This window comes from Balaenoptera borealis (assembly GCF_965194805.1).
Source record: "Balaenoptera borealis genome assembly, chromosome: 7".
In the NCBI taxonomy this organism is placed as follows: domain Eukaryota; kingdom Metazoa; phylum Chordata; class Mammalia; order Artiodactyla; family Balaenopteridae; genus Balaenoptera; species Balaenoptera borealis.
In genome coordinates this window covers 110,327,503-110,355,195 of record NC_138864.1, presented here as the reverse complement: position 1 = coordinate 110,355,195, position 27,693 = coordinate 110,327,503, and the positions used below count along the sequence as shown (strand labels likewise).

Here is a 27,693-nt window from a genome sequence, read left to right as displayed (position 1 = left end):
CAAAAACAAAAACTAAAAGAGTAAAATTCCGTACCTCTGAAGTGTTGGAATTAGTAGTGTGGTAGGATGAGGTAGGGGAATGCTGGTTTTTATCAGCATTTGTGGTTTTATTTGATTTTTTAAACACATTTCTCAAGGCCATTCCTAGATTGTCTAGGAGTTCTTGGTGCCTGGGTTAAGAACTCTAGCTATTAAATCCATTCTATGTTAAATCTTAGTTAAAATCTCTCAGAATCTAATTTCTGATATTCTACTTATATCACCTTGGTTCTATACTTCTCAGCTTTTCCCTCTGTGTGTAATGGTTACTATGGAAACTGTTAAAAATAAATTTTATGTCATACAACACCCAACTAGGCTCTTGATCCAGATAGTGGGAGATAAACTTTCAGGGTGTCAGTAAAGCTTGGCAAACTCCCTTCTGATTGGAAAAAAAGACCATTATGGCATTTCACACTAGGATATATACAATGTAATCAGCTCACTCCTCATTTTTGCATAGTACATGGAGGAAAAATGAAAAGGAAGGTAGAATGTGTGTGTGTGTTTGGGGGTGGGGGAGATGGCATCAGGCTGTGTGGAAAATGAACATCACCAAAACTATTTCCTAAACAGTTTAGCCAAAGCTGCAGACATAAGAAGCTAAAAGAACTTTTAATACTAAATTGCCCTGAGGCTTCAGCTTTTTGATCAGAAAGTCAGTTATGAAGAAATGTTCTTTTAAAACTTAGGGTGGCAGTGGGAATACCAGTCAGCAATAAAAGGGAAGAAATGTGAAGAATCTCAACATTATACTGAGCAAAAGAAGCCAGACACAGGAGTATACGCGCTATGAAGTTCTATAACAGGTAAAAATAATATATGGTGATAGATTTCAAATCAGTTATTTGTTTGGAGCAAAATGGGGTTGGGGGTATGGCCTATAAAGAAGGAGGAGAGAAGTCTCTGGGGCAATGGAAACACATTCAAGGATATATACGTTTGACAAAACTCACTGAACTAAAAATAATGCATTTTATTGTATGTAAACGCTAGCTCAATAAATATGATTTTTGAAAAAGGGAAGGGAGAAACAGGGCTATGTCCATCAAAGAATAAATGCAGGTAAATGTAAGAAAGGTACCGTATTCCACCTAAATGTTTATTTCTCAAAGCCCTGTTCTTTTAGAAATGTGGTGACAGCATTTTAATTCCATTCTAATTTAATCAGGATAGTTAAGATTCAAAAATTCTGTTACTCTGTTTCTTCCTTAAATAAATCCATGAAGAGTCAAGCTCTTCAAATCATGACATCAAAACCCAAGTAAAGGGCTTCCCTGGTGGCGCAGTGGTTGAGAATCTGCCTGCCAATGCAGGGGACACGGGTTCGAGCCCTGGTCTGGGAAGATCCCACATGCCGCGGAGCGACTAGGCCCGTGAGCCACAACTACTGAGCCTGCGCGTCTGGAGCCTGTGCTCCGCAACAAGAGAGGCCACGATAGTGAGAGGCCCGCACACCGCGATGAAGAGTGGCCCCTGCTTGCCGCAACTGGAGAAAGCCGTCGCACAGAAACGAAGACCCAACACAGGCAAAAATAAATAAATAAATAAATAAATAATTTAAAAAAAAAAAAAAACCCAAGTAAAGAAATCCTTCCTCAAACACAAGTTTCCTTTGCTTCCTTAGAATTCTAGTAACTTCATTTGCTCCAAATCACCTGTTCAGAAAAAACAAGAATTTCAGTTTCAATAAACAAGAACTAAATCACTTTAATTAGAGACTATTAGAAAAAGAGAAAATAAGGAACACAGGGCCCAAGAGGTCATTGTGAATGGATATGTGAGATGACACAGAAAGCCGAGAGATAGAGATTTTTGCAACCCTGCCTTGAGAAAGATCAAGAGAGGAGGAAATGAACTGGGGCCTCTGAACAACACGTTGGGACATGTGACAGAGGAGGATGCTGATGGAGGCACAGGGGAGGTGGTGGAGGCCCTAACTTTTAAGTCATAAAATCAGAAAAGCATTGAACTTGGATGAAGTATTAGGGGAGGAGGGGAATGCCTTTGAGTGTGCGTATTATCTGTAATAAAATACAACAAATGTGCAAGCACCTCATTGATACTGTAGACTAGAAATATCCTGTAAAGTTCCTCAGAAGCAAGGGATGGTAAATGAAAATTAATGAAACAATCAACGTTATTCTTACTTCTAAAAGTACAGAGTATCATATTTTCTCTTTTTTGTAGTAAAAACAAATCCACATATAAGCATTTTCATGCGTATCCTCCTAACACATGTCCAAGCCATTTTTTCCCATAGTCTTAACAGAAAGTGCCTAGAACAAATGAACTTCAGAAACACTACTCACTGCTCTGTTTAAAAGCCCTTTAGAACTAAAGATCATTTTTTAATTACCCTCAAACTTTTATTTCTCATGCTTTTTGCTCCTTAGTTTTTCAGCTTCCATTTTAAGGTCTTAAATTCTGAGAGGCTCCACTCAACCTTTTCCAAAGGCAACACTATCCTTTTGAGTTGCAGAGTCTGGATACAGAACACAAATACAGATACAGTTAAACTTAATGAAAAGACTGCCTTGTAGTTCTTATGACTGCATTAATGATCCAGACCACTGCCTAGATTTTAAATGATGATATCTCATTCTTGCCCACAGTTTAGCATGTCCATTTCTAGGCTTTTTTCCCTTTCTCATACGAGCAGCTGGGATTTCCTATCTTATGTCTGGGCTTTAATAACTTCCTACCAAAACCATGTTGTCCTACTGTGACTTTCTTTTTTTATATCAATTAAGGTTATTCTTCATTCTAATTCTACCTCACAACATATACTTTCATATAAAAAGTCACAAAATTATTTTAGTTAAATGTTAAGTAATGAATGTTACATTACTCAATGATCAAGCCCTAACAACTTCACTTTAACAATCACATATGGTTATTTCCAATTACAGGCAAGAGAAACGAGTTAAGAGCTCGATCAAGCACTAACAGAACAGCCAAAACTGGTGCGAAATGTAAAGTGTTTGTGCGCACATCACAACAGAGACAAGTATCTGTGTTTTCCCTTCAGTTTACCTGCTTCTATGACAAGCATTAGATGGATACTTAGTATCTTTAAAGAAATCTGGTATCATCTCATCTACTTAATACAGGATGGAAGAAACACTCAAATTCAAATACTACCAACAAGCATACGGCCCAAGTTCCCAACTCATATCCATTCATATTCATCTATTCTGGTGCTGCTATAACAGTCATTATAACAGACACTGGTAGAACCTATAAATTCTGAGGTTTTCTAATGCAGTAACATCTCATTTGTACTCAACAGTAATAAGACAGCCCAACTATTTTACTTATCCACATAATTGACCTGATCAATCATACATGTTATTTTATTTGCACATTTAATCTCGAAAAAATTCCAGGTGGACTTGACTGATATAAAGGAGTCTGGAGCATCGAAGAAGAGTCAAATCTATCTGTCAGCTCATATTATCCTCAAGGACAGAGATTCTACCAACAAGAATCCATAAATGAAAGAAATACCAAAACGGGAAATGTAAACAGTTCGGTGTTCTCAAGCTTTAAAAGCTAACAAAGCATGAATGTGAACACCTTCATCTGCCTTGGCCCCCACTAAAATCTATTCTCAGTATAGCAGCTAGAGTGGCCCTTCTAACATGTTAGACACATCGTGCCGTTCTTGGGCTCAAAACCTTACGATGATTTCCACACACCCAGAGTTAAAACCAAACTCCTTACAGTGGTCAAGATCCCACGTGACCTGACCCACTCTGCCACAGACCCCCCACCAGCTCCCTCGTCTCCCTCTGCCACTCTCCCCACTTCTCACTGTGCTCCAGCTCCGACCTCACTGCTCCCCCAAATTCCAATCATGTTCTTGCTTGAGGATCTTCCTGTACCTGCTATTCCTTCTTCCTGGGGTGCTTTTCTGGAGTCTCCCTCACCTTCTTCTAGTGTTGGCTTCAATATAACCTCAGTGAAGCCTTCCCTGACCACTCTGTTCAAAACAGCAACTCCCTATTCTCCTTCCTTGCTTTTATTTTAATTTTTTTTTAAGCACAGCATTTCTTACCATCTGTTATACCCTCTTACTAATTTATAGCCTGCCTTTCTTGACTAGAAGGTAAACTCCACGAGGACAGGAATTTTTGTCTGTTTTACTCACTTCTATACCCCAGGACCTAGACCACTGCTCAGCACAAAACAAACACTTAATATAGAGACTAAATCAATGTTGCTAAATATCATCTATTTCTTTTCCTGTGTCTTCCCACTAGCATGTAAGCTCCATGAGGACAGGGACAGGCATTTTCCATTACATGGAAATCTAAAACAGATTTCAGTAGCGAAACCACCACCAGCACATAGCTGGCACTCCACAAATATTTACTGAGTGAATCCTCGTTCCATTCTTTTGGCAGAGAGCAGAAAGAAAATTTCAACTCAGATTCACACATTCTCAACATCTTGCTTGGCTCTGAAATAATGTAAACCAATGATTACTGAATCATCCCCATTTTTACTTTAAAAGTATACATACCTTTATTTTGTATACAATCTCAAGTGCAATTAAAAACCAAAAATGACAGGCAAAGATTAGGGAGGAAACATCAGTGTTTCCTTGGTGATAAGAAACACTTTCACAGTACAAAACTGTCAAATGACACAATAAAAACAAACTCCCTTTCATTTTTCCCTAAAATTTTCTTCTCCCACGTATCAATTATCAAAGGCTTTCTTGAAAAGAGATTTAGCCCTTTATTTTTCTCTTGCCAATACTGAGGCTAGTTCATAACACTGAGTTGTGTGACATTTACTTTCTTGACAACTGTCTGATATAATAGAAAAAATTGTGTTGTTGTTTCCTTTTGCTCAAAACTCCAGCATACTTGAGAATGAGGAGGACGGTGAAAAGACGGGCTACGAACACTCCTGTGAAATAATCAAGATGAGAGTCTCCTTTTCTTATATCTAGAGCTACTGATCTATAGCTTTACCTAGCTTCACCGATAAATCCACAGGATGAACTCACCACTCGTGAAGGCTAAGAATTATAGAATTCCTTTTGAAAATGCCCAGTTAATTTTAAAATGTAAAGCGGTCACCACATTGCTTCAAAAAAGGTTAAGAACCTACTGATTGTGGAACTGTACTCTTCAAGGCTGAAACTCACATATAACAGCATTCTTAGAAGAATCATTTAGGTACCTATTACCAAATCATAAGGTCTAGAAGGCAGGGAAGAAACATGGGAGGAGATCGTAGGCACAGCCATCACTGGGCAGGTACATCCAGAGAATTCCCGAACCAATCAAATAGCACAGGGCAGCGCACTTCAAATGGTCTATGCAGCTCTCTGGCCACAGAGGTGCTTGAGGGTCAGCTGCTGAGTGCTAAGGAGGGGAGCCAGCATGAGGCTCTGCATCTCTCAGCCCAATACCAAACAAGAGGCAACTGGTACGTTGGGGTTCTGCAAAATATCTCATGTACAAAGAAATGGGGGGCTACTGCTTAAAAGATGTCTGAAAACCAGCATCAAGGACCTCAGAGCAGAGAGACCAGAGTTCAAATCCTAAATTTGTTGAGTGGGGAACAGACATAATTCTGCCTGACAAGGAATCAGTGCCCAGTAAGTGGGAGCAATTGTTATTTATCAGAGAGCAGTAATACAAGGTATTAAAGGAGTGACCCTCAAAGTACATAGCCAAGAACCACATAACTATGATGTGACAGTATATAACCTTTATTTGATCAGTTCATCCCTTGGCCAAATATAAAAAATACCCCTTATGAACCCACTGTATCCTTTAGGAACTAAAGATGTGGCACCCAGGAACCAAAAGTTTTTCAAAGACCAACCACAGAAGGAAGGGGGGAGGGGAGGGAGGGGAGGAAGGAGAGAGGAAGGAAGGAAAGAAGAAAGGAACCAAGTTCTGCCTTGCAAACCAGAAATAGAGACACAGATGTAGAGGACAAATGTATGGACACCAAGAGGGGAAAGCGGGGTGGGTGGGTAGTGGTGGGATGAATTGGGAGATTGGGATTGACATATATACACTAATATGTATAAAATAGATAACTAATAAGAACCTGCTGTATAGCACAGGGAACTCTACTTCACTTCGCTGTACAGTAGAAACCAACACAACATTGTAAAACAACTATACCCCAATAAAAAAAGAAAGAAGAAGAAAGGAACCAAGAAGAGGAAAGGAGAGGAAGAGAGAAGGGAGAAAGAAAAAGAGTGAAAGAAAAACAGCTCCAAAATATGAAAGACAATTACAAAATAAAAATTAATACATGCTTGTCACTACTAAAGAATAATATCAAGAACTTCAGTATTCATAAATATTTACGTTTAAATAATTTGTGAGTCAGATTTTCTTCTCAAAAACCACCAAGAATGTACAATGACTGCAGAGAAATCACAACCAACTTCAAATGGGGTGACATACTCAAAACCAAAAATTTTTTTTATTTTCAACTGCTACAGCAATACACACACACAGAATGTGTGACATGAGCACAATAAATACATTTAATACATTATAACGAGAGCCTCTAACAATAAAAGGCCCTAGAGTCTTAAAACAGCTCCCCTTCTAGGCTTCCTCAAGTTGAGGCCATCTCCTCTGTGCCATTTCACACTGCAGTGAAAAGTAATGGCAGAGGGACTTCCCTGGTAGAGCAGCAGTTAAGAATCCACCTGCCAACGCAGGGGACATGGGTTCGATCCCTGGTCCAGGAAGATCCCACATGCCACAGAGCAACTAAGCCTCTGCACCACAACTACTGAGCCTGCGCTCTAGAGCCCGTGAGCCACAGCTACTGAGCCCGTGTGCCCCAACTACTGAGCCCACGCACCTAAAGTCTGTGCTCTGCAACAAGAAAAGCCACCACAATGAGAAGCCCATGCACCGCCACAAAGAGTAGGCCCCACTCACCGCAACTAGAGAAAGCCTGCGCACAGCAAGGAAGACCCAATGCAGCCAAAAATAAAAAATAAATTTATTAAAAAAAAAAAAGTAATGGCAGAAGCCAAGGATCAGACTTAAGGGAGAAAAGAAGCAAGGCCAGATGCCCTCTGTGATCCTCTGCAGCCTGGCTTTCCAGAAACCCGCAAAACTCCTGCAAAGCATCAGTATGAATCACTCGTTAAGGCTATTACCACTACCAGGGCACCTTCAAGCTATAACACCTGGACTGATGGTAGATGCAACAATCACCAGATATTAGAAGGATGGAGGCTTACCTGCTTTATTTTGTTTCGGGAGTTGGTGATGCGCTCTGTGATGCTCTGGTACGTGCGAATGGCTGTTGTCAATTCTGTGTAATGCTGCACGATCAATTCATCCAGGTCACGATCACACTTCTCATAGGCTTCTTCAAGACGCCCCTTCTCGTTTTCTCTGTCTTCAACATCATCACTGGTAGACAGGGTCCTGGTAAAGACAGAATATATCAAGCTGAGGCAAACTTAAAACCCAAAAGTAGACGAAGGATGAGTTAGTCAATGAGAGCACATTCACCTCACTGACTAGGAAATGAAACAAGTTACTAAGAGAAAATATGAAACCGCCTGCATAGTAAATTCCAGTAGCCTATCTAAATGGATTTATTGGTTGCCGATCAAAGGAGTCTTTCTCTTCACTTTTCCCCTTGGCGTAATCAGGTAACAGGCAGCATGAGCTCTGCAAGAGCCTGGGTAGGTCTTGATTTGTTGGAGTGAATTCAAGTACTTGCATTCCCCTTACCAGTGACAAGTCTGGCCAATGAGACCTAAGGACTTCTAGGAGTTTTTTCTTTTTTTTAAATGATATTTTATTTATTTATTTATTTTATTTATTTTTGGCTACTTTGGGTCTTCGTTGTGGCGCACAGGCTTTCTCTAGTTGCGGCGAGCGGGGGCTACTCTTCGTTGTGGAGCATGGGCTCTAGGCGTGCGGGCTCAGTAGTTGTGGATCGCAGGCTCTAGAGCGCAGGCTCAGTAGTTGTGGCACACGGGCCCAGGTGCTCCACGGCATGTGGGATCTTCCTGGGCCAGGGCTCGAACCCGTGTCCCCTGCATTGGCAGGCGGACTCTTAACCACTGTGCCACCAGGGAAGCCCCTAGAAGTAGTTTTCTTGCAAGAAGGTTAACAGGAAGCAGGTCCCTTTTCCCAACACTGGGTATTGTTATACAAAACTAAGATAATCATACATTAGCCATACTATAATCCTGGAAGGGGAAGCCAAGAGAAATGCCAAGCTACTGCCATTACATCATTGGGCCACTGAAGCAGCCAACCCACAGCTGCCTTACCGAGGGACTCCGTGTTAGGGGAGATAATAAATATCCATTGTTTAAGTCACTTTCGTTTGGTCTTCTTTTATATATAGCCAAAAGCATACTTACTATAAAATTTCTTCTACACTGAGGAACCGCCTTCCAAATAGTTCATTCAAATAACCTGAATTTAGTACAGAGCCCCCTAGCGGCCTGGAAATAAGGTCACAGTCATTCTAAAATCCATTACAACAGCAATATCAGCTATACTACAAGGCAGTTCCTGCATCTACTATTCTTCCAACAGCACTAACAAGATTGATACGAATCAACAATAAGCAGGGAAAGAGATAGATACACTTATTAAAAATCTTTCAATAACTTAGTTTGATACATGAACCACAGATCTTGTTTCCTCTTTTATCCTTCTTGGATAATTTTTTTTTTTAATTTAGTGTTATAATCAGTAACAAAGAAACCTTTTTCTCTTATCTGTTGGCTGCGGTAATTTAGTTTCATTAAATTCCCTCAGATTTGTCAGCTTATACATTCAGCATACTTTATTTCATTTATCTTTTTTAATTTAGGGAGGGGGTAGTTTAGGCTCTCAATGATGGATGCAATCAATTATAAGTCCATCATTAGAACTGCTTTCAGAGATGGTCTGTCAGCGAATCAGTCACATATCCCCTTCCAGATTTTTGCAAGCAAAATACTGTACAACAGTCCTCTACAAAATGTCATTTAGAGCAAAATATCTTAATTCATGAGTCATATAATATATAAAACTTATCTTCCAATTTAGAGGGTGATTCAGCAGGCCAGTCTCTGACTTCAATCTAACCTCAAAAAAGAAGTTTTTAAATGTGTTAGGGATGTCAAGAGATGGGGCCCAGCATGAAATGGGGAGCAGGAGGGACAGAAATGGAATGAAGGAAAAGGCGAAGCCTGTGAGGGCTACAGGATACACTCCAGGCAACACACTGGGAACCCCAAGACTTGAAGGAAGGCCTTTACCATGCCAGATCCTGTGTCCTCCTCTGTCAACTGGTAAGCCTACACCAGACTACCTCCAAGCTTACTTTCAGGTAGAAAATACCACACAAGCATTTGACTAACAAAGTAAATCAGAGTAGAGAACTTAGAGGGAACTTGGTTTCAAAGAGAGAGCTACCAATACTACTTGCAGTATTTGGCTACAGGGTGGCTAAGCATATCATCCTGTTGTTTCTGTGATCTATAACTTTGCTCTTTAAATCTGAAACCTTCCAGGCTGTTAATCTCAAGTAAAGCACAATCAGAAAATGCCTTCAATTTATCAAGTGTCCCAAAGGGAAGAGTTCCCAGATACTTAACTATTATATCCCCCCTTTCACAGCAAATGGCCACAGACCACTGTGCAAATGGCTACACTGGATCAGTTTGCCATCTTTACGACGCTCTGCATGATTTCCTCCCCACCACCGTTTGTGGAAGGAAACATGCCAAGCATTTCACATTGTTTACATTAACTAGTAGAATTACCATCAAGGAAGATGTCAGGCTGAGAGAGAGGACACCTGCTCGGGCATCAGTGGTCACTGCAACACATTACCACAGCATTAGGAATTATTTAGAAAACAGAAAGCGTTACTAAAATGAAGATGAGAGAGTAAGTTGGGCCTATAGGGGGTTTTAGCTCCTATTTTCATTTGCAGAGAAAATATTTATGTAAGGAAATAGCCTGTGCCATGTTTGCCCCACATTTGAATTTCATCCTCCTGATGTAAACCGGGCTGAATGACATTTTGCCTTTAGTCAAAAATACCTACATAGGGGCTTCCCTGGTGGCGCAGTGGTTGAGAATCTGCCTGCCAATGCAGGGGACACGGGTTCGAGCCCTGGTCTGGGAAGATCCCACATGCCACGGAGCAATTAGGCCCGTGAGCCACAATTACTGAGCCTGCGCGTCTGGAGCCTGTGCTCCGCAACAAGAGAGGCCGCGATAATGAGAGGCCTGCGCACCGCGATGAAGAGTGGCCCCCACTTGCCACAACTAGAGAAAGCCCTCACACAGAAACGAAGACCCAACACAGCCATAAATAAATAAATAAATAAAAATTTAAAAAAAAAAAAAATACCTACATAGGAGAACTCTGAGAGAACAAAACCATTAAAGTTTTTTTTTTTTAATTAGAGAAAAGGAAGGCAGCGATAACAGCCACTAATATCTAAAGGCTGTACATTTTTTTTTTGGTTACAATATTTTTTTAAATTAATTAATTTATTTATTTATTTATTTTTGGCTGTGTTGGGTCTTCGTTTCTGTGCGAGGGCTTTTCTCTAGTTGCAGCAAGCGGGGGCCACTCTTCATCGCGGTGCGCGGGCCTCTCACTGTCGCGGCCTCTCTTGTTGCGGAGCACAGGCTCCAGACGCGCAGGCTCAGTAGTTGTGGCTCACAGGCCTAGCCGCTCCGCGGCATGTGGGATCTTCCCAGACCAGGGCTCGAACCCGTGTCCCCTGCGTTGGCAGGCAGACTCTCAACCACTGCACCACCAGGGAAGCCCAAGGCTGCACATTTTATAGAAAGTATGTTTAATCCTCAGAACAGCCCACTGGAGTGGGTCCCGTGGTTATCCTCCCTCTCCCTTTTTATAGGAGAGGCATGAGATTTGACCTCCCACTTCACTCCTCCATACTGTCAAGAAATGCGAAGTCTGAGACTTTATCCTACTTAGAAGCTAACAAGTTAGCCTGCTGCAGTTCCACGGATGCTGGGGGAAGTCACAAAACTCCCGGGTGGGTCACAAGCTCAGGACTTTATTAGTCACAGCACAGCAAGTAACACGAGCATCAGCATATTTGTAGCAGGCCCCCTGCCCCCAAGTCCCATGGGCGTTGGAAAGATGGGCCCAAATGGATGCCTGCACATGCTGAGTTGCTGGAGAGGAACCCTGAGCTTAAACATGCCCACTTAAAGGCAGTAAACATGCCTGCCCTTTGCTCTGGAAAGATTATCGCTATCTTCCAAACATGTCAAACAAACATCCTTGACAGTCTAAAACGAAGGGCACCCGTACTTTGCTCACAAGAACTTCAGAAACACAACCTTCCCAAGGAGAATTGTCTCCCAACAAAAATGAAACCTAATTCATTGGGTTCCTCCGGGGACTGCATGGTGTCAAGCAATAGTAGACCATAAACGAAGATTCATTTCCAACCTGTTTTCTTTTCTGCAAAGTGAGACCAGAAATACAATGCCTCCCACAATAAATATCTGCAAAATGAATGAATGATAGACCATAAATGCAGACTAACTCTAGGGAGAAAGTTCCCACACATGCTACCAAAACGCAGCAAATTTCAGTGTAGGATTATCCTACTTTAAGCAAGTCACTCGACCTGAACTGAGAGCAGGGTAGAAGAGAACGTTTGTCGTCTGGCTCACCCCGCTAGCCAGGTCAGGAACTTCTCCTCGGCCTTCTAAGTCTCTGTACAAGGGAAACCTCACTGGCCCACAAAGCCATTCACTGCAATTTTGAACTGCTCTACTTGTTACAAGGTCTTTCATTAACATAAAGCAAAATCAGCCTCTTTGTAATGTCTACCCATTGATCCTAGTTCCACCTTTTTCAGCAACATAAAATTAGTCTATTCCCTCTTTCATAAAGTCTCTCTTTAAATGGTAAAGGACTCTCAATAGTTTTTTCTCACCTTCAGCACCTCCAATTTCTTCATCTGTTTCTTCCACAACATGGCAGCCCACCAGCCTTGTTACTTTCTCCTGAAGTTTCCTTGAAAATGGGTAACACTCACATAGAACTTACTACATTAATCTAAGTAGTTTATATATAATAATTTATTCCAGACAACACCTGTGGAGTAGGTGCCATTGTCCCCCCCTCTTCTTACAAATGAAGACTGAGTTGTGCGTTTGAAGCACAGAACTTTTAAGTAGCAGAGCCAGGCCTCAAACCTGGAGAGTCTGGTTCTTAAAAGGTTCCCTATCCTGCCTCAAGATGTGGTATTCAGAACTGACACAACATACTTCTAATATGGTGTGACCATCCAAACAGAAAGAGGCTTTATATCCCATAATATAGGCACTCTATTTCTAATCATGTAACCTAAAACTACACAGCATTTTTTTTGTAAATGTTGAGTCCAAAAATGATCCAAGATCCCTTTGACTGTAAGTACAGACAATCTAGCTCTCACTCACCCTCTACTTGGGAGATTTTAAAACTAAATGCACAAATTTACATGCATTCCTGTGTCCCACATTTTGGGAAAAGAAGGTCAAAAGTGAGGCACAGGATATAAATTACTGAGTGCCTATTATACACCAAACAATGCAGTGGTTATTTTGTACACATAGTTTAAGGTGACTCTCAGAATGGTCTGGTGAGATAGTATCACCACTTTTTTACAGATCACGAATCAAAGGAACAGAGAGGTAAAGTTACACACATGCACACAGCTAACATCAAAAATGAAATTAAAGCTAAATATACTTGACGCCAAAACCCATGCCCTTTCCGCTATATATGCTGTGAAACCTACTTTCCTGCCTTCAGCTCCTGAGCTGCAGGACTGCAGCCTAATCAAGCTACAGCCCACATGTCAAGGGAGGAGTGAACAGCTAGAGATGTCAACAGAGCACTTGGCAGCTTTTTCAGTAGTAATAGTCTTGAATCTGGACAAGAAGGTTTAAAAAGCATGAGCTAAAAGAAGACACGGAGCAGAGGAGAAACTATTTGAAGTTGCCATCCCAAGATGCCTTCAAGTTACTGAATCATTCTTTAGAGCTTTTTCCATTCCTATCTCAAAATCATTATGCTTTACAAACTATTGCCAAGTTCATGGATGAACATAAAAGCGTAGATTCCAGTTAAGCTGGACACAGACGTCTCTGGATCACTAAGAATTTTTCACTAAGACAGCTCTGGCATTTGCGTGATGAATTACATCACTAACCATGACTAATTAATCCCAGGAAGGAATTTATTTACCCAGTGGACTAAAAGGACCACGGTACCCATGCTAAGCTATTGTTAACAACACCTCATAGGAACACGTACGTTAAATGGGTCTAGTGAATTTACAACCACCAGCTCCAAGAAAGCGCTATAAACAAGCATAAAAACCCAAGGGAAATATCTGCAGGTCTAAAATGAAATTTGTCAGTTTCCTCTTTGATACCAGCTTCTGTATTTCAGTGTAGCCGGTCAAGTGTTTTGAAAGGAAAATAACTAGTTGGCTCCTTCTATGGAACAATTTTGCTTTCACTTTGGACTTAATAGAGTAATGGAGTCCAGACAGGAGAAAGTACACAGAAGTCGATATTACTCTTTAAAAAAGACAAAAGCAAGATCAAATAAAAGAAAAAGCACACCTATGAAAACAGGGTTAGTCACCCAAAGGTAACCTATCACTCAAGAGAAACAATAACCTCCAGTCAAAGGCAGAATAAGATGAAAAAAACAAATCTACAATACTACCATTAGGAATACAGCAGAAGCGTCTTACTTCTCTGACCAAATAATGTCAGACATGAGGCGTCTGCAACTTTCAAGCTCTTTGACCCTGGGCAAGTCACTTAACATGTCTGGGCCTGTTTCTTTCCTTGTCAAACAGACAAGGTAAGAGAACCTGCCTCACCAGGTTATCGTGAGGATTGGAAGAGTGTGTGAATGTGCTTTGTAAAATATAAAGTGCCCTCAATGTGTGGGCTGACACGTTATTAGGAACAAAATAAATCATTTGTGAATCACAACATTGTTAGCCCAAATCCCCTAAAGCCTCCCCCAGTGGAAAATTCCTGAGGATATTTATGAACTGATATTTTAGACCTTTTCTCTATATTCTTATGGTGCCTGGTACACTAAGAGCTTAGATAAAGCTAAATAATGAGCAGCAGCAAGATGCAGGATCTGAAGAGGTCATGGAGGGTAGTTACCTGCCTTAAGAAACAACTGCAACTAGACTATCTCACACAAAGAAATGTCAGTTCAAAAATCTACAGGAGAGGACAAGCAATAGTTACATTGACCCTATTTAGTCCATTTAGTCATTGAACAAATAGTTATGACACACCTACAACTTAGCAGGCATAGCTGTAAGTGGCTAGAGACACAGCTGTGAACATAAACCAATCCCTCCCTCATGAAACTCACACCCTGGTCTAGTGGGGGAAGCAGGCATACAACATGTGGAGGCCGGGAGAGTGAGGGAGCAGCTATGGAAAAATGAAGGCAGGGTAGGGAGAAGGGAGACTCTTTTACACAAGAAGGCCAGGAATGGTTTCTCAGATCAAGATGCCATTTGAACAGAGCTTTCTAGAAAGCTGGAGGGGTGGGGAGGGGTGCGGCTGGCACTACCTGGGTAAAATGATCCCAGAGACAACAGAAGACGCACAGGCCCTGAAGTAGGACATGTTTGGCCTGTTCAAGGAACAAGGAATGGTCAAGAAGTCAATGTGGCTTTAGAGAAGGGAGGAAGGATGACAATGATAGGAGACGAGGTCAGAGAGGAAGCTGGGAGCCAGATCAGGACAGCTTTATGGGCTTTTACTCTAAAAGTGTTCTCTGAAGTCACTTGGGAGTTAGCACCAAAGAAAAGAATGACAGCTTTCAACCAACAGTTAATGGTGAATAATGAGTAACAATATTTACTTTCAAGTTTCATTTCAATTCTATCCCAGTTCTTTCCAAAAAAGATCTGAGATGGTTTGTATATACAAGAATGTGGACAATACAAATGAGAAATAGGAACTAGCTAAAGACATGCAGGACAACAATGCCATATAAATGTAAAACACAGGTACGAAGGTCATATGGACAAACGTAGCATGTATGAAATGAGCCCCCAATTTAACTTTGGTGTTCCTAGTAGCCAATGCAAAAAGAGAACCCTAGCCCATTATATGTAATTCCCATTCTCAAAAAGACAGATTCCAGTTGCTCTAAGCAAGCAAACTTTAAACTAGTACTAAATTCTAAAAAAAAAAAAAAAACCTTTCACTTAAAACAAGAAGACATACACTTCCCTGGTGGCACAGCAGTTAAGAATCCACCTGCCAATGCAGGGGACACGGGTTCGAGCCCTGGTCCGGGAAGATCCCACATGCCACAGAGCAACTAAGCCCATGCGCCACAACTACTGAGCCTGAGCTCTAGAGCCTGAGAGCCACAACTATTGAAGCCCTCTTGCCACAACTACTTAAGCCTGTGCGCCTAGAGCCCGTGCTCTGCAACAAGAGAAGCCACTGCAATGAGAAGCCCGCGCACCGCAACGAAGAGTAGCCCCCACGTGCAACAACTGGAGAAAGCCTGCGCGTAGCAATGAAGACCCAACGCAGCCAAAAATAAATAAAAATTTTTTAAAAATAAAGTAAAAATAAAAGAAGACATTATACAATATAGTGACCAATGTCCTCAACAACCTTCTAAAAACAAAGTAATAAATTTTACATGGCCATTTCTTATAAGTTCCTTCAAGAACGTAACATTAAAACAGAACTCGGACCTAAGAGATTTTCAAAGACTCTGAATATAGTCCAAAGTATTAAGCTTTCCAATGATTTTAATCTAAGAATAGAATTTAGGGAATTTAAAGGACTAAATGGATCAAATCATGTTTCATTAACTTCCTCCTCTGAGCAAGCCTTTTGATAGTTCAAGCTGACCAGACAGCAATTCTCTGAAGAGAGTCCACAGTACAAGTATTCGGTATTGGAGGGCTAACAGAGGACTGTTAAACATTGTAAGACAGAAAAGCATGTAGTAAGACTGACAACCAATTGTGAAAAATTAGCCTGACCAGGGCTCTTGCCTGAGCCTCAAGATTGCCAGACTGTCACTCTGGAAGCATTTTAGGGTATTTTAACAAATAAGAGTGCCCAGAGTACCATATGTTATGGACTGAATTGTGACACACACACCACCTACCACCACCAAATTCATATGTTGAAGCCCTAATCTCTAACGTGACTGTATTTGGAGGCAGGGCCTAGAAGGGAGGTAATAAAGATTAAGTGAGGTCATATAGGCAGGGCGTTAATGCGATGGAACTGGTGTCCTAAAAAGAGGAAGAGACACAAGAGAGCCCTCTCCCTCCCCACACACTCAGAGGAAGGGCCATCTGAGGACACACAAGAAGGTGGCCATCTACCAGCCAAGAAGAGAGGCCTCACCAGACACCAACCCTGATGGTACAATACCGTGATCTTAGACTTCTAGCCTCCAAAACTGTGAGAAAATTTGTTGTTTAAGTAACCCAGTCTATGGTATTTTGTTATGGCAGCCTGTGCAGACTAAAACACCACCCTATAAAACACAGGAGGTGTTATTCTGGTTGGGTAAAATCTCAAGGCAGATGTTATCAGTAATCCCCCGCTTAACCACAGCAACACAGATTCTTCCCCAAGAAGAGTTAGCTGCCTGATAGAGTCTCAGATAACTAATTAACCTGCTATAAGAAATATTTAACATAATACACCTGAATTTTGGTGACACCTGCAGAATAATCAGCATTAAGTCAGGCTTTCTGATAACAGTTAATACACTTAATTGTCTTCTAAGGGCATTCCTTGTTGACATCCAGTGACCTCTCCTCCAGGAATAATAAAGATTAAACAATTAATGGAAATCACTTCAAGCAACTCAGAAAAACTAATTACAAGTAAGGCTCACATATCCAGCAATCACTTACCAGGAAGCTACAGCTCTATAGATCAAAATCTACAGTAAGAATCAAATCTCCTCAGTGATCCCCATTCTGGGAAGTACTCAAAGTGGGCCCCTTAGCAGATAAACTAGATGCCACTGAGCCCCTGCACTTTTTACTCATCAAGCACCGAATCCCTCAATCAGTACCACCTTCTCTCTTTTTAGGACAATTCTTATTAATTTTTTAAACTGCATAATGGAAAAAGCAGAAGACAAGGAGTCATCTTTACAACATATTCTGACATATTATCATAAGGCCCAAACTAAGTATTTTTAAACTCTCAACAAATATTCAAGGGTTAACTAATTTCTGAACCTCACTCCAAGTAGGACGAAAATGAACAATTAACTTACTGATCTTTCTAGAACATAGTATTCCTTTTTGTTATTGATCCCAACACAAGAAAAAAAGAGTCTAGAGCTGACATGATTCTTGAAAACATGAATTCTATTTTCTTTTCCAAACTGCTTTTAACTAGAAGATATTAGGTTACACTATTAGATCCACTTAGCCGTTATTTCAGTGTGCGTCAGATTTTCTTTTCTTCGAAAATATGTAACAGCCATCCTAAGAAATGCCTGACAGTAACAATATACCTATTATGTCAGGAGGGACACTAAATACAGTTCTGAGTAGTGTGAAAGTACAAACTGAAAAGGAGAAAAAGAGTTTATACTAAGACTATGAACCCTAACCAAACAAGTTGAGAAGTGGTCTTCAAAGCCTATTAAACAAAGCAGACCCCTTTGTATAAGAAGAATAGTCTACGAAGGCTTCCAATGAACTATAAAAACTCATAATTCTGAGTTTTTAAAAAAAAATTACACATTAAATATATGAGATGTGTATCACTATATAATCACATAAGATATGGCTTCACTCAAAGCATAACCAAATCTACATTACACTTTTAAATCAGATTTTATTATATTCAATTAGACATTGCAATTGCTTGTTTCTTAATTATGTCTTATTAGATCCCACAAAATACAAGATAATCCCATCCCAATTGATAGCGAATCCCATCCCAATTGATAGCGATTCACAATGACAAGTCCCTCTGAAAAAGTTTTCTGACGCATAAAAACAACCTCCCCTAATTCACTACAAAGAGATTCACTTAATATCAAGTGACAGTAAACAATTTCTGCTTTAAAGTCAATTGAAAAATTCACTGGTGTCTTGCTTCAGACAGCACTTAGGGCCAATTACTACACCTGACACATGCAGTTTTTCTATATTTCAATTAACTCGGTTATATAAAACACTTGTGGGGACCGAAAGTATAAATCTTGTAGCCAACAGAGAAGGCCATTACCAAAATTAAGTAAAATCACCTCTACCAAAAGCATACAACAGTCTAAGGTTGACAAAGTCACTTAAAATCTCCCCCACCCTTACTGAACCAAACTCTACCTCTTTCACTCCCATTTTAAACCCCATGTCCTTAAAGCATTGTTTTCAGTCATCTCATTTTCCACCTCCAGTGGAATGTTTGTTACTACAACGCATTACAGCATTCGATCATTTTAAACGTGTATGCTATTTCCTAATGAGCAGTTTCTAGTGAGTTCCTCACAAAGTGTTTTATAAGATATTAATAGATATTATGTGGTAATAGGCTATTTTGGAAATTCTGGGTTACTCAAATTGAAGGTTTCCTAACAACAGTCATTTTCAGGAGACTTTAATATGTTAATGTACAAGGTACCTCTGGGCGGGCGGGAGGGTGTCTGGGTAAGGGCGGGGTGGATAGAACAGGAATATATTATGCAGCATTTCTGCAATTTATTAACCTACAGAACCTTGTCATTCCCACCACCTTCCCTCTCCCCAGAATATACATATATTATAAACATACATACACATGTGCATTTTTATGGAAATTTTCAAACACAAAAATTAAGAGACTCATTGAATAAACCCAGCTTCAACAATTATCAACACATTCCCATCTTGTTTCATCTATACTCTCACTGACTCCAACCTTCTTCCTTATTATTTTGAAGCAAATCCCAGAAGTGATATCGTTTTTACTGGTATGTATTTCAGTATTTATGTTAAGAATAGTACTTTTTTAAAAAGAAAAATAGCCATACCATTATCTCAGCTAAAAACAAGCTAACAATGCTACTTGGTTTCTTTTATTTTCCCAAATTATGCCCTAAGGGCTACGCAAACTAACATTTATTCGACTCACCTGAGACTCTTGTTAAACAGCAGATTCAGGTTAGGCGGTTCAGGTGGCGCCTAAGAGTCTGCATTTCTAACAAGCTCTCAAGTGACATTTTGAGTATAAAATAATGTCTCCCGTAATATTCAGCACAATGATACAGCACCAAGTTTCCAACAGAAAAAACCTGAATTACGTGCCACGGTATTTTTTGCAAAGGTTTTATAAAAACTTTTAAAAGAATAAATGAAAGTTAGAAAAGGTTCTAAGGATCTTGAAATACTTATTTTTCTTACAATGTCAAATGATACACGAGAATTTTCCCTTATAACTTCCCGTTAAATGGTGAGTCCCTGTGTTTTTCAAGGTGAAAACCACAAAGGACTGGCTACCATAAAGACCAAGGTCATAACTCATTTCATAGCTTGAAAGCAGTTAACAAAAACGTAAGGCGCAGCAGAGTATAAGACAATAGGGAGCAGAGCTCACCACTGCAAACTGAAAAAGGCCAGCACAGGTTGAAAGCATCCCAATGCAAAGAAAAACAAAACAACAACCAACAGAAAGAGTCTAAGTACTATGTCACCCAGAGAAAACCCATTTACCAACCACACTAGACCTCAATAAACAATACCATCACAGGCATTACATAAACAAAAAGAACTATATTTTTTAAAATAAGTACATAAACAGATGCAAACTAGTTCCAAGGCATTTCTACGAGTTCTGGAGGAAAAGTTCCTGAAACAGTACTATACGAAATGAACTGTTTAATTACTCTGTAAAATACTGCAAAATCAGAAAGACCATGAGCGCTGAGATACCTAGTTCACCTTCGCGCCACAACTTCATTTAGCACATCTGATTACCTTATTCTTCCTCTCTGAGCATATGCAACCCAAAATTTGACCCATGACGATTAATCTTCTGAGATATTTTTTAAAATATGAAGCACTGATAGACTTCTACTCCTGGAACGGATGAAATAACAGAAAATAGATTTACCCTCCCATCTGAAACAACAAACAGAACAGGTTTCAAAACCTTGGACTTTCTGAAAGCTGTTCGAACTTGCAGAGCAGAGTCCCGGAGAGGAGAGAGCTACCCAAAGCACCCTGGAGATCTGTGGAGGAGCTCCCGCGAGTCTTCCCCTGAGCATGCGCGAGTCTTCCCCTGAGCATGCGTGGTAGAAAACTACTCAAGGCCACAAAAAGAACCACCTGAAAGCACTGCGGGAATAATTATCTGAAATCACACACAGCCCGAGTGAAAAGTCTCATCGCTCACAGAGCACTGGGTGGGGTACTCAGAAGGATTTTGCCATAGTACTGAGACAAAATGGCCCTAAACTAATGTTGCTCTGCTCCCAATTAGCAAAATTTAAAACAGAACCTTAAAGGGCCACACTGTTTCCAAGTAACTTAACCACATCCCAGAACAGTGCTCAAGAATATTTATAGGAAATCAAAGATATCCAATATCAGTACCCAACCAGGTAAAATTCACAAAATCTAGCATCCAAAAAGTGGCAAGGCACACGGGGGTTGGGGGGTGGTGGAATTAATCAACCGAAACTAACCCCAAAATGACCGACAGATGATAAAATTAGCAAAGAACATTTAAAGTTACAACACCTGTATTCCATATGTTCAAGAAGCTATGGGAAAGACTGAAGATATTTTTTTAAAATACCCAAATCAAACTTCTTAGAGAGCAAAACCACAATCTAATAAAAATTACATTACATGGAATTAACAGCAGATTAGGAATTGCAGAAAAGATTAGTGAACTTTAACACACAGCAATAGAAACTATACCAAAAAAAAAAACCCACCAAGAAAAAAAAAATCAAAAAAATAAAAGGGGGCGTGGGGAGAACATCGGCATTCAGTGAGCTGTGGGACAACTTGAAGTGTCTTAAACTACTTAAAGGTAAATCTGACAAACAATACGTGGACTTACGCATTGAAATCTACAAAAAAATTGCTGAGAGGAGTTAAGTGGAGAGAGATACCCTGTTCATGGATCAGAAAACTCATATTGTTAAGACGTCCATTCTCCCATATTAATCAGGACATTCAATGCAATCCCAACCAAAATCCCAGCGGGTTTTATTCTAGAAATTGATTAGCTAATTCTAAAATTGATATGGAAATGCAAAGGACCTAGAATGGCCAAAAATACTTTGAAAAAGTAGAACAGAGTTGGAAAGCTTACACTATCTGTCTCCAATACTTATAAAAGCAGTAATCAAGACTGTGTAGAATAGTCATTAAGATAAACAGATGAATGGAACACACTAGAGAGTCAAGAAATATTGATAGCTCCACACTGGCCACCTGATTTTTGACAAAGTTGCCAAAGAAATCCAGTGAAAAAAGAAGTCTTTTAAACAAATGGTGTTGGAACCACAGGATATCCTTACAAAAAAACTGAACTGGAAAAAAATTGACAGGGATGCTGGAAGTGTTCTCTATCTTGACACGGGTAATGGTTACACAGGCAAAAATTCATTAAGCCATATACTTAATATGTGTGCACTTTACTATATGTATGTATACCTTAAAAATGGAGACATTAAGCTATCGTGTTAAGTTTAGCACACAGAGTAAGATCCCATATTTATCTTTTAAAATATTTCTATCTATCTATCCAGCATCTCATACAGAGAGATAGAGACACACAGAGAGAGATCTAAAATTAGGTTCACCTAATATCAATGATGGTAACTTACAGAGGATAAAGTTTGGAAAAATATTTTTTATTTTCATCTTCACATTTTTCTGCATTTCCATTGTTTGAATACTTTATAATGAGTATGTACTATTTTTATAATAATGCAATGATTTTTAAAAGCTGAAAGCAAAGTTATTAACGATGGTTAATTCTGGGTGAATATGAGTAACTTATATTTCCTTCTCTGTAATTTTCTACCACTTTAAAAATATTCATACAAAGATATAATATTTATACTATTTTGTTATGCTAAAAAAAAGTGTTAACTTTGTTATAATTACAACCATTAAGCCCTGTAGTTACCTGGACAGGATCCACACAAAAACCTTAAAAACAAAAACAGTATTTTGGGAAACAGGATTTTTGGACAATGTTTCTCTTTGATGACTTTTTTTTAACAAGTCTGTGTGATACGATTTTTATAAAGGAAAATGGGAAAAGTTACAATGACAAGTGTGCATAGAAAGAGAACAAAAAGCATAGAACGTTGGTGAAGATCTCACACATATCCAACAACGGAGAAAAGATAATCTTTTCAACAAATGGTGTGAGAACAACTGGACAGTCACCGAAAAAAAAATCAATCTAGACAGAGATCTTACAGCCTTCACAAAAATTAATTCAAAATGAGTATGAGACCTAAATATCAAACACCTAGAAGTTAGCATAGGAGAAAATTGAGATGACCTTGGGTACAGCAATGACTTTTTAGCTACACCAAAGACATCATCCATGAAAGAAACAAGTGATAAGCTAGATTTTACTAAGATTAAAAACTTCTGCTCTGGACAAGACAAATTCTCTGCCTAGAGAATAAGAAGAAAAGCCACAGACCAGGAAAAAATATTTTCAAATCACATATATCCACATACATGCAACAGCACTGTCTAAATGACAGTGGGGCAAACACTTCCCTCTTAATCATGCAGTAGAGGAGAGTTAACAGAGACAATCATCCAAAATACTCGGTTTCTGGCAAGAGCATGGGAAAACAGGTACTCTAATATACCGCTTGTGGGGATGTCAATTACCGTCTTTCTGGAGGACATTTTGGCTCTGTCAAAACGCAAAATGCACATATACTCTAAATCAGCTATTCTCTTGCCACTGCCATGGACTTACACCATGGATATACTGCCCAATGTACAAGAATGCTCATTGCAACATATTTTTAACAGAAGAAAAAATAAAACCAAAAGTATGTGCTAAAAAGTGGGGGGGTAGGGGCCACCAATTAAATAGACTATGGTGTATCCACGTGACAGAATACTACCTAGCCACTAAAAACAATGAATAAGATCAACGTGTGCTGCTAGAAAAGATCTCCAAGATAAAGAAAAACAAATGAACAAAGGTTCAAAAGTGCACATAGTATGATCCCATTTGTTTAAAGCACATAGAATACATAATTTTTATGAACATTCCTTAAGTGCATATAAAATCATAAACAATATTAGATATTAATACATTAAAGAATATATATTATTTTGTTTAAAGATTATACATTCACACATACTTAAATACAGTCTTCTATTTCCCTCAGGACACTTAAAAGGGGTATGTTTCAGGAGGGAGATGAACAGGGGGAAAAGTCTACTTTTTATTTTGTACCTCTTGAAATATCTGAATTTTCTAAATATGTAACTAATTGTAGAAAATTATGCATATAATTTTAGAAAATCACATATATAATTTTTTAATGGCAACAAGGGTTATGTAGGCAAAGAGACCATGCATGGGCCCTTCGGTTTGCTTGTTTATAGTCTTTTTATCTTTAATAAATGTTTTACATTTTATGTCTGTTCATATTTTACATGTTTCATATACACACATAAGCATACATATATTTAAATCTAGCTTCTTTAGCTGAGTCTCAAATTATCAAAGAATTACCATCTTAAGTCAGCTGTACAAGGTTTCTTAGTTACAAAGAGAACATTCTGACAACTGGCATCAAACATTCTAGTCAACATAGCAAGGATATTTCTGATGGAAAATTATATCCTGGTTGCTATCTGGCAAACTTACTCAAATCAACTTTCTAACCAGAGAAGCTGGGGCTCCTGGAAAGGAGGAAATGAACATTTGGGTGCCTTCTCTGTGCCAAACTGTGAGGCACTTTTACATACTCGTATTTAATTTTTCCAAAACCCAGAGCACATTGTATGATTATCCCATTTTACAAATGACAAACTAAGACACAGAGCTTTTTAAGTAATGAGTCCAAGGTCACTTTACATGGATAATACAGTAAGTCTCTACTACCTATACCGAACCTCCCACTGAAAAGACTCTGACAACATTTATCTATAAGAAATGGCTTGGAAAAAACCTGATCATATCACCCCAAATTAAAACTATATACCTCAAAGCCTTTAAGAAATTTCAATGCTAAAAATTACACGAGGTTAGAAACTTAGACATGGGTTCCCAAGGTATTAATTCTGTGCGTTTAGCCAGAAAAATGGGAATTCTTTTGCCCCTTACGTCCATATACGCTTCCAGATGCCCCAGGGCTTCCATAAAGTCTACACGTGTTTAGTTTCCAGATATACCAGCAGTAATTTTCAAACAGTACTGCATCACTAGTGTCAAGACTCCCCAGAGTACAAAGAGAGCTGGAAACCCTAAAAACCATTATGAGACAGGCTCAGATGAAGAGAGGAGTTAGTGCTGTAAAAACAACACTAATCCCCTAACGACTCCAAGGACTCTGCTCCGAACCGTGACCACACTCCCTTCCTGCCACAGTCTGTGGCACGGACCTCAAAGCTGTTTGTTCAAAGTTCTGATCAAAACGTGGACTCCTTCAACAAAGTTTACTTTGAATTAAATACAGGGCTGACCAAAATACTCTGAGGAGGAAGGGGATTTAACAGGTGTCTACCATAAAGGATTTTCCAAGTTTTTGAAATTCCAACTTCTGTGAAGACATAAAAGTTGATGACAATGTGAGCCTTTAACTGCCTTCAAACCTCCTTGACATCTGTGAGCAGAGTCTGTCCACAAGAGCTCCGCTCCGAGGTTTCAATGAGGTCTCCTCAAGTCACAGCCGAAGTTTGTCTTCCAAATTAAACCAGCTATTAAAGGCCAACTTATAAAGAGAAGAGAGTCAACATGTAATTGGGAAGTAAATCACCTAACAGTAAGTGGTAGACACATTTCCCAATTAAAGATCTGACAAGACCTCACAAAAATAAAATAGCATCTCCAAAATGCCATCTTGCTTGTTTCCTGTTTAGAAGGGCTGCCTGCCCCAACTTCACACCAAACAGAAGGTTGGGGCAGGGGGGGAATCAACAGAAAAGTAGGAAAATGCTGTGTGGGTACCTGTGTGTGTCCAAATAGTACATGAGCCGGTAATTAGGACTCTGTCCACCCAATTAGTTCCATTTTAAAGGGCCAGGGGCAAGACTTAAAACCAAAAGCTGTGGTTAGCAGCAGCCTCCAAAAGACCCAGTCCCAAACACCATGTGTCTCCTCATCAAAGCACCGCATCACGACAGAACAACCTCTTCTCCAAAACCCCAGAGTCCACCCTTTGAAACATCTGACCCTCCTGAAATATTTTTATTCAGCATTTTATAAATGGTTAAGAATTTCATTTATGAGTCTCAAGGCACTTAAATAACCCATCCACCAAATGTAACACTTCCATTACAATTACACTATACTTCTTCAAATCATTTTGACTTTTAAAGGGGACTATCACACTAACAAAATAGTCATCATTTAACTATTTGGTACCATGGCTACAAATAGTGATGAGATTTGGTTACTCCCCATATATATTCCTACCCTGTCCTCAGGTCAAACCCTTATCCACCTATTGTCTTTTTTCCATTTAAAAGATGCTTGTAACAATAAATGCTGTTTATTGCTAATAGGAAGAGTATGAAAATATAGTGTTATGCTAATACATAATGTAGTATAGAAATGACAATTGTTACATATCAGAACGGATTTGAAGGAGAATTTTTAACATTCATTATTCAAAAAGGAAACACAACCGCTCGTTTATAGAAAAAGATAAAGCTAAACTCATCAAACTTTTCAAAGGACAATGGACTCTATCACTAACAAGTAATTTATTTTGTGACAAAATGACAGGTCCAAGGAAACACGGAAGAGAACTGGCACGTACCAGATACATCTTCAGGGATGCTCAGATTTTATACACATGAGCCTAAAATGGTTTTCCTTTTTTAGGCTTGTTGCCAAAGCAACCAGGAAAGCTACAGTCTTGAGAGAGAATTTGAAGTAGAGGTTAAGGATAAGAGGAGGTAATCAAAGTTTTATGTGAGAATTTAGAATCATGAATACAATGTTGCAAGAAGGGTAACACAAAGAATACAAATTGAACAGATAGACAAAGCAGCAACTTCAGAGTCACAGAACAATTTACTAACAGGAAATACGCATCCTCCGTTCTTTTTATTTTCATTTTATTGAAATGGGGGGTTTGAAAGGGTTCTCCACCCTTATAATTTATTTCACTTAAAGAAAAAAGAGCCTCTAAAAGGTCGACCACTCCTACTCCCACCATATATAGTCTGGGAAAATGATATGCATAGAGGATAACGTGAAATTTGTTTTGTTTTTTAAAGACTAGATCGGGATAGGAAGGCAGAACAAAAATCAAACACCGATGTGTGCTTTCACACAGCCCTTCTACCAGCTCACTACAGGCTCTTGTATTTGAGGCTGTGGCCATTCACAGGTGGTTGGAGGTGTCCAACGTGTGAGAACAGTCTGCAACTCGTGACAGGAGTCTCCGGACTTCAGGGCCTGACACCCAGAAGCCCAGGGAACAAGATGCCTTCCACAGTGAGCGCTGCTGAAGGCAATCAATCAATAAATGTATGAATAAGTGAACACACCTGGCTTTCTCTACCAAGTCCCAAACAGTGTGCTTTTAGGGCCCCGGGACCCTATTGCAAAGCTCTGGCCCTAAATTAGGAAAACACTGCGAGCCCGGGCTCCTCCCTCTAGCCCAACCCCAGAGAAAAAGGCAGAACTGCGGGGACCCTTGGGAGGGGCTGAGGGGAGGCAAGGAGGGAAGGGAGGGGTCAGCAGGGTGGAACCCAGCTAACCCTTCTCCCTTCCAAAGCGGAGGTCGAGCCGCTGCCCCCGTCCCCCTGACCCTGCCTCCCTCACCTGATCACAGAGATGAGCAGCCCCGAGGGGTCTTTGCTTTTGCTGACTGTGCTTCTGTATTTCCCACCAGCTCCTTCTGCCGCCATCTTGGTACAAGGTGGAGAGCGGCTGAGCTAGAAGGAACAGAGGGTAAACTCTGTAATTGACCTCTGGAGAGTGCACCAATGGGAGAAGAGAAGTCCAGAGCCTCGGAACTGGATAATCCAATCGCTGAAGGGAGGAGGCGGGACTGAGGCAGCAAGTTTCGAGGGCCGACGCGCGCTCTAAGCATTCTGGGTACTGTAGTTTTCTTCGGCGTTTCCTGGGCGCGCAGAAAAACTGATCTAGTTGCGACTTGGTGAAATCTCCTAATGTCTTCATTTATATTTATTCTGATCGTGGGTTTTTTCCCAGTTTCCTTGTTTTTAGAGTTTTATTACTTTTGAATCAAATTTATCTGACATTGCCAAAGTGCGTATGTGGGGTGTGTATTTAAGTAGGGTCGGTGCTTAATGTCTATATACAAAGTTTTTACTTTAAACACAAGTGGTTAAGAAAAATCCAATAAAATGCGAAAATGAATAGACACAGAAATGCTTTTCTTTAGTATTCTCTAAAACTAAATGTTTATACATTCGTTTAATGC

General features: G+C 39.8%; 1 protein-coding gene across 3 annotated transcripts in view; it reads right to left on the bottom strand.

Annotated features, from left to right (window-relative positions):
* Positions 1-27,465, bottom strand: part of EXOC4 (exocyst complex component 4) — an 816,004-nt gene extending 788,539 nt beyond the window's left edge. The window contains exons 1-2 of one of the 3 annotated variants that reach the window (XM_082399150.1): positions 27,069-27,465; positions 7,280-7,469 (exon numbers count right to left, since the gene is read on the bottom strand). In XM_082399150.1, the coding sequence (XP_082255276.1) occupies positions 7,280-7,469; positions 27,069-27,154 (276 nt within the window). In that variant the 5' untranslated portion in view covers positions 27,155-27,465. The remainder of the gene's footprint in view (positions 1-7,279; positions 7,470-27,068) is intronic. The other 2 variants (XM_082399151.1, XM_082399149.1) reach the window with 2 other exon arrangements.
* Positions 27,466-27,693: the final 228 nt, after the last annotated feature.